The sequence below is a fragment of the Rana temporaria genome, chromosome 10, assembly GCF_905171775.1.
Source record: "Rana temporaria chromosome 10, aRanTem1.1, whole genome shotgun sequence".
Classification (NCBI taxonomy): domain Eukaryota; kingdom Metazoa; phylum Chordata; class Amphibia; order Anura; family Ranidae; genus Rana; species Rana temporaria.
The window spans coordinates 79,472,202-79,484,558 of NC_053498.1; the positions used below are offsets into that span (position 1 = coordinate 79,472,202).

At 41.5% G+C, this 12,357-nt stretch overlaps 1 protein-coding gene across 3 annotated transcripts in view; it reads left to right on the forward strand.

Moving 5' to 3' along the window:
* The window catches only part of GRIK4 (glutamate ionotropic receptor kainate type subunit 4), a 489,165-nt gene that overhangs the window by 417,044 nt on the left and 59,764 nt on the right, over positions 1–12,357 (forward strand). For all 3 annotated transcript variants that reach the window (XM_040325544.1, XM_040325543.1, XM_040325545.1), the window contains 2 exons: positions 3,577–3,780; positions 11,668–11,781. In XM_040325544.1, coding sequence (XP_040181478.1) covers positions 3,577–3,780; positions 11,668–11,781 — 318 coding nt within the window. The remainder of the gene's footprint in view (positions 1–3,576; positions 3,781–11,667; positions 11,782–12,357) is intronic.

Genomic DNA, 12,357 nt, shown 5'->3' on the forward strand with positions numbered 1-12,357 from the left:
CACTTGCAGAATTGTGCGATAGCGATTTGTGGGGAAATTCGTCATAAAAAAAAAAAATAATGACAGCGACAATTCTGCAACTGAGCACATTTCAGTGATTTTGAGTTGATTACATTATTGAATAATTTTTATTATAATTATATTATTATTTGTTATAATTATTTATAATTATTTATTATATTATAATTTATAATTTTGTTTTGAAAAAAAAATCATACCCGGGATGCCTACAAGACTCTTGCTTGGTCAGATTTAAGTGAGTTATTTCTAAAAATTACAGGCCAACAGTATAAAACGCCAAATTTCCTTGCAAAATAATTGTACCGCTTTTGGTACGTAATTCCAGACAGAATCATACCGCCAGGGAGGTTAAAGAATTTATGCTGTATGCTGTTTTTTTTTATTAAAACCTCCTTTTGACCTACACCATTGGAGACCCCTATGTTTTTCTTCTCTTTACGTGAATTTGTGGAAGATACGTTTTTTGAGTTCTCTCCAGTTGGTTTTAACACCCTTATCAGGGTTGCTGCTTGCCTGAATCGGGTACACATAGATATCTGTGGATCCCTATGATTGGCATATCAACAACTTAGCCGGGTCTTCCATATCAGAGTAATTCGTGGCTGAGGAACATCGGGCCCATCCGTCCTTTTTGGTTAGGTCGCCAATCTATCCTTCATTGGATTCTCGTTGACACGTTTGTGGAACAGCCGTTTGGAACACCCTAAGCTCAATCGATTCATTGTTGTATGACAATCGGGTCCAACGCCTCTGGTAAGCACATATGTATTTCATCAATCATCTGAAGATTTCCGTTGGGATGTTTTCTTCCATCTCATGACATCTTTTTGATTATATTTATTTATGATGGACATTATGGGGCTGATTTACTAAAAACAATGCGGGCCCTTCAGGTCTGGTATGGATTTTAAGAGGGAACTCCACCCCAAATTTAAAAAAAAAATGGCGTGGAGGTCCCCCAAAAATCCACACCAGACCCCTTATAAAAAAGGGGGGATGAGAGAGCGCCCCCCTCCTGAACCGTACCAGGCCACATGCCCTCAACATGGGGAGGGTGCTTTGGGATCCCCCCAAAGCACCTTGTACCTATGTTGATGGGGACAAGGGCCTCATCCCCACAACCCTGGCCGGTGGTTGTGGGGGTCTGAGGGCGGGTGCTTATGGGAATCTGGAAGACCCCTTTAACAAAGGGGACCCCCATATTCCGCCCCCCCTGCGTGAAATGGTAATGGGGTACATTTTACCTCTACCATTTCACCAAAAAAAGTGTCAAAAATGTAAAAAAAGACAATAGCCGGTTTTTGACAATTCCTTTATTAATGTCTTCTTTCCGTTCTTCTTCTTCCATCTTCTTCTTTTCTGCTTTCATTCGGGTTTCTTCCTCAAGGAAGAAACCCGAAATAAAACTATCCCCTATTTTGTAAACGCTATAAATTTTGCGGAAACCAATCGATAAACGCTTATTGCGATAGGTAGAAGAATACGTATCGGCCTAAACTGAGGAAAAAAATTTTTTTAGATGTTTTTGGGGGATATTTATTATAGCAAAAAGTTAAAAATATTGCATTTTTTTCAAAATTGTCGCTCTATCTTTGTTTATAGAGAAAAAAATAAAGACCGCAGAGGTAATCAAATACCACCAAAAGAAAGCTCTATTTGTGGGAAAAAAAGGACGCCAATTTTGTTTGGGAGCCACGTCGCACAACCGCGCAATTGTCAGTTAAAGCGACGCAGTGCCGAATCGCAAAAACTGGCCAGGTCCTTTACCTGCCTAAAGGGCCGGATCTTAAGTGGTTAATGTCTTCTTTCCTCGCTGCTTCTTCTTCTTCCATCTTCTTCTTTTCTGCTTTCATTCGGGTTTCTTCCTCCATCTTCTTCTTCCTCTGCTTCTTTCTTGGGTCTTCTCGTCCGCATCTTGCACCGGCTTCTTCCTCCATCTTCTTCTCCTTCCTTCGGTCTTCTCGTCCGCATCTTGCACGACTTCTTCTTACCCAGACGATCCACTTCCAAATGAAGTTCTCGCCGTGTGACGCTCCCGTTCTTCAGACAGTACTTTTATCACTGAGGACGCGGTGTCATCCGGTGACCCCGCCCCCTCTGACACCACGGGAAAAGCCATAAGAAAGTCCCCGTGTGGTACATGTGCGTCAGAGGGGGCGGGGTCACAGGAGCGTCACACGTCGGGAACTTCAATTGAAAGCGGATCGTCCGGGGAAGAAGAAGCCGTGCAAGATGCGAACGATCCGTTTGCAATTGAAGTTCCCGCTGTGTGACACTCCTGTGTAGGTTTTCCCCCTTACGATCCAGACCAAACCTAAGGGCCTGATGTGCTCCTGGATGGGAACCCACAACATTTTTTTTTTAAATTGGCGCGGAGTTCCCCTTCATGGTCAGCGTAAGCTGAAAACGGTTCGAGCATTTACGTGCGCCTCTTCAAGCCACGCAAAGGCAGCTACGCCGCTTGATATTTACCAATATTTTGCCGGCGTAGTGAAGCAGCGTGCGTAAGTGGCCGTATTTGCCGCTCGCGCATGCACAGTGCACAAATAAACCTCCCGGAGGTTTAAACGTACTTGCCAGTGTAGCCGTTCGTTTTCACAAAAATCACTTTCACTTTCAATTCAGCCCGTAAAACTTAAACAAACACATGTCACTACACTTCCCCACATCACCCCACAACCCCCCCCCCCTAATAAACTCTCTCACAAACACCTTCATTTTACATTTCTAAATGCTGTGCGCCAGGTCCATAGAGGCGCACCATGCGCCCCCTCCTGGGCGCACTAGGCATTATAGTAAATAAGTTGTGCTGCTTTAGTAAATCTCAAAACGGCTGTTGCTCCAGCCTTTGCTCCATGAATCATGGAGCAAAGGCTTGGTAAATCAGCCCCATAATTTCCTAATTTTGATTATATTTGAAATTTTGTTGATTGTTTTTCACGTTTTTGTTCACTGGGTATTTATTGCATAGCATTTTTATAACATACTATATGGTCACACCCTAATGGGTACACATAGTGTTACCATGACTCATATGTAGCGCTACATTATCATCCTCACTCCTTTTGAATTTGTCACATTCCTGTGTAGCTGCTTCATACCCCTCACTGGGGTTCTGTTTTTACATTTTTTGGGTGGCGCATTTATTTTCTCACTCCACCAGTTATTGAAGTGCTTTGGAAAACAGTTGATTAAATCATCCTATATATATTTTTGTGTTAAAATATAATGGTGTAATAAAAATAACTGAAGTTTAGCCCAAGAAGTTGAAATATGGTGAAAATAATTCACAACAAAAACACAACTTTTCTTTTCAACATCTTTTATAGAAAACCCCTTAAAGTGGGTTCTCCATTCATGTGCCCTTCTACTTTTACAGTTCTAACAATCATATAACTAATCTTTGTCATATGGCCCCAAGGTAACAGCATGTATTTTAAAATTATATATAAAAACAAATATTTAAATGATTTATACTTGCATATAATTAATAGCATAGTATTCAAATAATCGCCTAAGCTGATGGCAATAACCAAAACTATTTTATTATTAAAGGAAAACCCATACGTGATGCTTAAACCAAATCATCATGATCTGAAGGGTAATGAACGCTACGAGGGGTTCTGTGTGGACATGCTCAAGGAGCTAGCCAAGATCTTGCATTTTAACTATAAAATTCGCCTGGTTGCTGATGGTCTTTATGGCGTTTCAGAGGTGAATGGAACTTGGACTGGAATGGTGGGAGAACTGATATCCAGGGTAAGGCATATATAGAATGAAAATGCTATAACCTGGTTGTGAATGATAGTTTGTAAACAAATAGAATGTAAACTGAAATTAGGGAAATAATTTACCACTGTCTGAAAGAGGAACTGGAAGCTGTGACCAAAAAAAAAAAACAGGTAACATACTGGTCACCAGTATTGCATGTGTTCTCCCTGCAGCTGACCTCTTCCCCATTACTGACTTATTTTGCCTTGTTTTGCAAGGTTTTTCTGTGTGGAGTTGGCCATCTTGGTAGAGGCAGGGCTTCACTTCCACATGTCAGAGCTCCAGCAAGGAGAACAGTGAACAGTACAGATAAGTCAATGAATCTTACTCCAAATCTCTTGAGACTAGAATTCAGAGGCACCGTTGTCTTAGATCTCAGTGCAGGTATACAGCTATGAGGCTATAGGCACAAGAGTGCCTAGGCACAGTTACATGCATCGCTATTTTCCAGGAGGAATTCAAGCCAAATAGTAAATTTTTCATGAATAAATCTACAGTTTCCCTATCTGTTAAGATCCACTTTAAAGTAAGCCTGTATACAGTCCCTCACTCAAATTTTGCTAAATATCTACACTGAATCTGAAGTGCCCTAATTATTAGCCTGCTATTGAGCTCTGTACGTACACGGCAGAAGTGAATGACAATCAACTAACATGGATTAAAGTGTTTTTTCAGTCAGTGCTGCAAAAAATGTAGCTGTTGAATTTTAATAAACAAACTATATTAATTGTGGGCAGCCGGCTGTGACTTCTTGTGGCTTCACAGCTGGCAGCCCACCGTGTATGCTCAAGCCAGGCTGCGCTTTGTGGATGGTCTCGCAGCCATCTGGGACCTGTGACATGTTCTAGAAGACAAATAGTGAAGGGGGGGGAGAACTTCTGCTCCGATTGCAAAGGCGATTGGAGCGAAAGTGGAAGCTGGTTTCTGTCAAAGCTAGGTACCCACTCTCGCCCAAAACAATATAAACTATGCCAAAAGTTGAAGAGGAGGGCGGGAGAGGAGGAAGAACAGAACTGTCAGGACCTGGTTAATTTGCTGGTGGCACTGTGGTTCTAAGGGCTAATAGCTGCAGATCTGGTGTCTGCCAGCAGGTTTCAGTGATCAGCTCTGCCTGGTTTCAACTGCTATTTGGCTATATAAGGTTGCTCCCACTAGCAGTCAGTGTTTTTTTTCTGCTCCTGTTTTGTACCCTGTTTGTTGTGCTGCAGTCTGACTGTGTTGACATTTACTCTTAAACTTGCCCATGCCCTTGCCCTGTATCCAGTAACCAGCTGCCTTGTTCCCTTCCGGTTTTGTTTTTACCCTTTTCATCTGCTCCCTGTTCTCCCTTGCCTTGTGTGTATCTCATTTGTACACAGGGCCGTCTTTAAGGCAGGGCAAAGAGGGAAGCTGCCCTGAGCCCTATCATTGTTGTGGGGCCCAAATCAGCTGCCTCATACTTTCCAACTGTCCCAGTTTAAATGAGATATCTCAGTGTGAAGTGCTGCAACTAATGCTTCCCAGCTCTGCCGTATTGTTGTATACAGATGACTCACCCGCAGACCCTGTGTTTACAAGTAAATAAATGTAATTCATATGTAAATCGTGGCGACATTCATATGTAAATCGTGGCGACATTCATATGTAAATAGTGGCAACATTCATATGTAAATAGTGATGCCATTCATATGTAAATAGCTGAGGCTGGCAGCATTCATATGTAAATAAAGGCGGCATTCATATGTATATCATGCCCCTCTGCAGTGAAGAGATAATGGGCTGTGACCTGTAGCAACCAATTAGTGAGCAGTATAACTGTACAGTAACCTCTAGCAACCAATCAACAAGAAGAAATCATGTGCTGTAACCTCTAGCAACCAGTCAGTAAGTGGTAATGATATGCTGTAACCTCTGTCAACCAATCACAATCACTGCCTGATCTGATACAGTAAACTGATTTTAAGTCTAGAAGAAGATTTTTTAGCTGAATTGTTGAAAAACTTAATTTGAAGACGCCCCATCCCTTTTAAATACATAAATATTTAGAAAAGTGTTTTTTTTTGGAGACTTTAACGCGCATACACAGCAAAGCATAAAATATTCACAAATAGATCAGTACAATATACCAACAGTAGGTGCACATCTGATTTATCTCTACATGTTTCGCCTTTTACGGCTTCTTCAGGAAATCTTTTACAACATGCACTGTATATGAACTGATCACTACAATAGAAAAATACAAATCAAAAAACAGCTACAACGAATACAGACCACAGAGAATCAGCTGTTTCTCATAGCAGAAGACATGCATCAGGCATCTAATGTTATCCAGACTCATGATGAGGCTTTGCTAGCTTTCCAGGAGAAATTGAAAGACCTGGAAAACAACTCCAGGTGATGATCTGCACATCATTGAAATCACTCAAGGCTGCTGACCTGGCTGTGCTCTGCCATCCCCAAGTCATTGGAGGTCGATACAGAGTGCATAGTGGAAAGAGCGCCTAGGCTGGGTCAGCTTATGGAAAACAGGCAATCTCCAAGGCCCGTCATTGTACGCTTTTTAAACTATGCACGTAAACAACAGCTTTTACAAAAATTCAGGAACCAGCGCACCCTGCAAGTTGAAGGCCATACTCTCCTTTTGTTTGTGGATTACTCAGCAGAGGTATCACGCAAACGTAAGGCTTTCTTGCAGATCTGTTTTGTTCTGTTTCACTATCACTTTAAATTTACCCTCGCTTACCCCGCTATCCTGCATCTCACATCATCAGAAGGTGAGCGCCTCACGTTCCATTCCCCTTTGGAGGCAGAGCAGTTTCTGCAGTCTATAAATCTGAAACGCTTGGAGGAAATTCCACCAGCCAGAAAAGCACCCCTTTCTCTCAAGGATCAACGTAGCACACATAAAGAGGGCCCTAAAAAAATCAAGTTTAGATCCTCTTCTCTACGCGGATGCTTCTGAACCATGGAGGGTACCTTCTGTTTGACCCTCCATATGTTTTGAATTTGTCTAAGGCTTACTGATGGTCCTGGACATTTTACCTAACTCTATTATTCTATGTTATTTTATACTTGTTTTACTAATCCAGTTAGAACCTGGTCCTTTGTTTCTTAGTTGATCCGTCTGCTGTTATGCTTATAATCTCTTGTTTTTGGCACTGTAGGGCATGCTTTATTCAAGGGTGCGGCTCATGTGCGTCTGCTATCCACCACTCCTATTGGGTGTCTCCGTCAATTGTCAATGGACAAGGGCTTTAGGGATCTAGATCCTAGTAATGCATTGTGTGGAAAAAAAGAGAAGCCAGTGCCCTTAAGATTTTATGGTTTGTTGCTTATTTTCTTGCTTATTTAAAAAATGTTTCTTTTGAATTCTTCAAGTTGCTGAACTGACTCACCCATCCATTCTTCCCATAACTCTCAACAGGCAGTATCATATACCTTTATTGCTAAAGGTAGTGGTCTACAGACAGTATCCTTCTCACTCATTAGGACTCCATTCTCCCTTTCAATGGCTGATATAAAAGTAATTTCCTGGAATGTCAAAGGTCTCCACTCCCCCATAAAACGCATGAAAGTGTTGCGCCACCTTAAACGCCAATGGGCAGACATTGCTCTACTTTAGGAAACCCATTTAGTGGAAGCCGACTTCTACCACCTGAAACAACTCTGGGTAGGGGAGGTGGTGGGATCCCCAGCTGTAGGCCATAAGGCAGGAGTGATTATATTGCTGCACAAAAGCCATCCCCTGTACCATCAAGTCGGTAACCAGGGATGACCTTGGCCGTACAGTATCCTTAGGTCTCCATTTTTCATCTCACACTATCTAAATTACCGTACTAATGTATATGCCCCTAATTCCCCCAACTGATCCTTCTTTAGAGACACACCTGCATGGATCATGCAACACCCACAACCCTTCCACATTGTAGGGGGTGATTTTAATACGGTAATGCATCCAGAGGAAGACCACAAATCACGCAAACCCCACAGAGCTAAGTTGGGTCTCACATCTACACTTAGAGACTCTCCACTCTTAAACATGTTGTAAGCTTTGAACATGCTAGACCCATGGTATCTAAATCATGCTATAGATAGAGTTTACTTTTTATTCCTCTCCCCAAGACTCCTTGGCCAGACTAGATTATCTGTTTTGTTCCTCTCTCCTTCTCTCATCCAGCAGCGATTCTTCTATACACAAGATGGCCATTTCCGATCACTCTTCCATATCTCTAACTCTAAACATCTTACGGTCACATGCAACTCCTAAACTTTGGCACAAAATGAGGACTTCCTATGTACCATCCGCAAGGCCTGGTCGGAGTATCAGTCTTTTATCCAAGAGCACGAAAGTGACACTATCTTGTTCTGGGAAGCAGGGAAGGCCTTTTTGCAAGGCAAAATTATTGCCTATACTTCTTCCTTTAAAAAAGCCGTAGCAATAAAATACAGACATGCTAGCGAAAAACTCTGCCAAGCATGATGCAACTTAGTTAATTCCCACTCACTGGATCATAGAAATGCTTGGCATGAAGCTGAGCGTTCTTTTGATTACTCGGCAGATCAACAGGAACCATACCTAGATGTACAACTTCGTAAATTCGGAAATAAACCTGAAAAACTTCTTTCCAGGCTCACTAAAAGTTCCTTATAAACCAACACACATTTTAACTCTCAAAAACAACGCAGGACAACTTAAACAATCCACACAGGAAATCTCAACAATTCTAGAATCTTATTATACAGCGTTATATAACACAGATTCGATAGATCGTGAAACAGGCCACATATTCTTAGATGACCTGGTGCTTCCTCATCTCTTGGAGTCCCAATTAGACAATATTAATGCTCCTGTTGCCTACACGATTAACACTTTAGCAAATAACAAGGCCCCTGGCACTGACAGTTATTCTGCAGAATTCTACAAGGCGAACCAGTGAAGACATCCTCCCACTCTCCAGTCTTTATATAATGTAATATGTAATGGGGACAAGTATCTACCCACCGGTTCTCAGGCTTATATTAACCACTTGACCACTGGGCACTTAAACCCCCTTCCTAACCAGACCAATTTTCAGCTTTCGTGCTCTAACATTTTGAATGACAATTACTCATTAGTCATACAACATTGTACCCATATGAAAGTTTTGTCCTTTTTTTTCACACAAATAGAGCTTTCTTTTGGTGGTATTTAACCACCGTGGTTTTTTTTTTTTTTTTGCGCTATAAAAGAAAAAAGACAAAAAATTCTGTAAAAAAAAAATGAATTTTTCTTCGCTTCTGTTATAAAATTTAGCAAATTAGTAATTTTTCTTCATAAATTTTTGCCAAAATTTATACTGCTACATATCTTTGGTAAAAATAAGTACAAATTGGTGTATATTATTTGGTCTTTGTGAAAGCTATAGAGTCCACAAGCTATGGTGCCAATCTCTGAAAATGTATCACACCTGAAGTACTGACGGCCTATCTCATTTCTTGAGACCCTAACATTGCGGGGTATTGCAGAGTATTGCGAAGTATGGCAGAGTATTGCAGGGTATTGCAGAGTATTGCAGGGTATTGCAGAGTATTGCATAGTCTGGGCAGGGTATTGTATGGCAGGGTATTGGCAGGGATGGCAGAGTATGGGCAGGGTATTGGCAGGGATGGCAGAGTATGGGCAGGGTATTGGCAGGGATGGCTGTCTCTGTGACTTCAATTGTCACAGAGCAGTGCTACTGCCACCTGCTCTCTCCCCTCACCTCTCGCAATGTAACGATCGGTACACAGAGGAGAAAAAAACGTCATCACATGACGCCGGTTTGTTTACAAGTGATCGCTCCGTTATCCGTGTTGCGCCGAGTTCTGTGAACCCGGCGAGCATGAACAATTTTGTGCGCGTGCCAGGGGGCGCGCGAGAAGCGCGAGCACGGGAGGACGTCCATAGAAGTCTTCCCAGAATAACTCGACCGCGCTGTAGCCATCTTTCAGTTATGGCGCGGTCGTCAAGAGGTTAAAGGGGTTGTAAAGGTAAAAAATAATGTTTCCCTAAATAGCTTCCTTTACCTTAGTGCAGTCCTCCTTCCCTTACCTCATCCTTCAATTTTGCTTTTAAATATCCATATTTCTTATGAGAAACCATCACTTCCTGTTCTTCTGTCTGTAACTACACACAGTAATGCAAGGCTTTATAGGGCACAGTGGCTGCATTTGATGGGCACAGTGGCTGCATTTGATGGGCACAGTGACTGCATATGATGGGCACAGTGGCCGCATTTCAAGGGCACAGTGGATGCATATGATGACAAAAAAGTAGCTCTGACTGCAGTTCTCACCTTCCCTTCAGTGCTGTCTTCCGCAGACACACACATCCACTAATCCAACTCCTATTCTTGGTTGAATGATACCCAATGTCATTCAACCCACTTTCTGTAAACCTAGAGCATTAAAGCGATTGTTATAGCACAGTGTTTGTGCTGTGTCATTTGGCCCCCTGGAACACTTGTATTACCTGGCTGATCCTGCCAATTTCTGCTCTCCCCGTAAACTAACCACGGTTCATCATGGCTGCTGAGCCCTGACACCATGGTCAGTTTACGTGCCTCCATCATCTGTAGCCCCCCTGTCCTCCTCTGTGTTCCTGTGTCCTCCTCCTCCTCCTCTCCTTGCAAGTCTGCCCCTGTGTTAGTGCCTGCCCCCTTTGCTCCTGCTGCTTTCATAACTGTTAAAACTTAATATAAGCCCCTCTGTGTCCTAATAACAAGTGCTCCTGGCTGTGTGCTTTATTAAAAAAATGCCTTCTTTACCGGATTGCACAGCGGTTTCCCGCAATCACATGACCGGCCGGCTCTATCTCTCCTTGCCTCCTGGCTGACATCAGCAAGGGAAATCTCAGCCCCGCCCACTGCATCTGTCAGCTAAACAGAGGAGAGAGCGGGCCGATGATGTGATTGCAAAGAACCACAGTGATACCAATACGACAAAGGAGGCATTTTTGTTTAATAAAGCACACATACAGGTGCACTTGTTATTAGGACACAGAGTGGATTATATCATGTTATATAAGTGGGTTAACAAACTTTAAGGACCAGCTTACCACCCTGGATGTACAGGAAAATTCTGCATTGCCCACCACTGGAGGAAGAACAGAATCAGAGGATCTATGACCTCAGACCAGATCAAGGAAACCGGAAAAAAATATATATATCCCTTTAAAATGGCCTGTGTCAGATTTAAATATCCCTGCCGCCCGTTTTGGTAACTTTACCAACACATGCAGAAGATTCAGGTAAGTCTTAATAGTGACACTTTTACAACAAGTACATGAATCTGTCATCCGCACCAACATTTATTGTGTGGAGGCACAAAGGAATTCTAAAATGTCATAGAGATCAATTAACACCAATATAATTTAGTAGTGGATTGAACAATAGAAATCCATGCATTTGGAATATGTCATAAAGTGTATCAGTGGCTGTTTCAACATATCACAGTGTTCTGATTCTTCTAGTTCAGATATACTGTATTCTGTATTCTTATGAACCTTTTGTTGAGCACCTGGGATAAATATATTTTGTCATACTTTTAAAAAAAAAAAGTGCATTTTCAGATCAATTTAAGGTTCTCAGAGTTAATGCCATCACATTGGCTGCCTAAATTACATTTTTGTACAATAAAATCCACATAAAAGAGCCGAGAGCTTTCAGTGTAATAGCGCAATAACATGGGTAATTTGTGCAGTGTGAATAATATCTGCTATTTATATCTCCAAAAGAATAATATTACTTTCTCGTATTGTAAGTGCAAACTGAAGTTTTTTTTTTTTTTTTTTTTTAAGCAGAGTATAATTTCTTCACTTACACTGCTGTGCAACAATACTAGTAAGATTATCTGTTTCTGTTATATGTACCTCTACAGAAAGCAGATTTAGCCGTTGCTGGTCTCACAATAACAGCAGAAAGAGAAAAGGTTATTGATTTCTCCAAGCCATTTATGACCTTAGGAATCAGCGTCCTGTACCGTGTTCACATGGTAAGTTCTATGGTCTTGTCATCTACGATATTCAGAATAATGTATTTGAGCTTCTCTTGGGTTTTTCTTCTGTAAATCTGAAAACATAGCTCCAACACAGTTTTTTTAAATTGTATAATATTTAATGTGTCTTGTTGATTCATAATTATTTTGGTGTGATTCTGATCCAAATTTTCTGACTTTTGCTTGTGTGATAAAGAAACAAATGTGATACATTATCGCAACACATTTATTCAAAAAATAACAGAAACAGTGGGGGTTATTTGTGAAAAGCAAATCCAGTTTGCACTACAAGTGCAAACTACAAGTGCAAAGTGCACTTGAAATTGCACTGAACGTGTACTTGGAAGTGCAGTCGCTGTAGATTTGAGGGAGACTTGCAAGGAAAATAAAAAACAGCATTTTAGCTTGCACAGGATTGGATGGTAAAATCAGCAGAGCTTTCAGCTCATTTCAGATCTACCCCTCAAATTTACAGCGACTGCACTTCCAAGTGCACTTTCAGTGCAATTTCAAGTGCACTTTGCACTTGTAGTTTGCACTTGTAGTGCAAAGTGGATTTGCCTTTCCTAAATA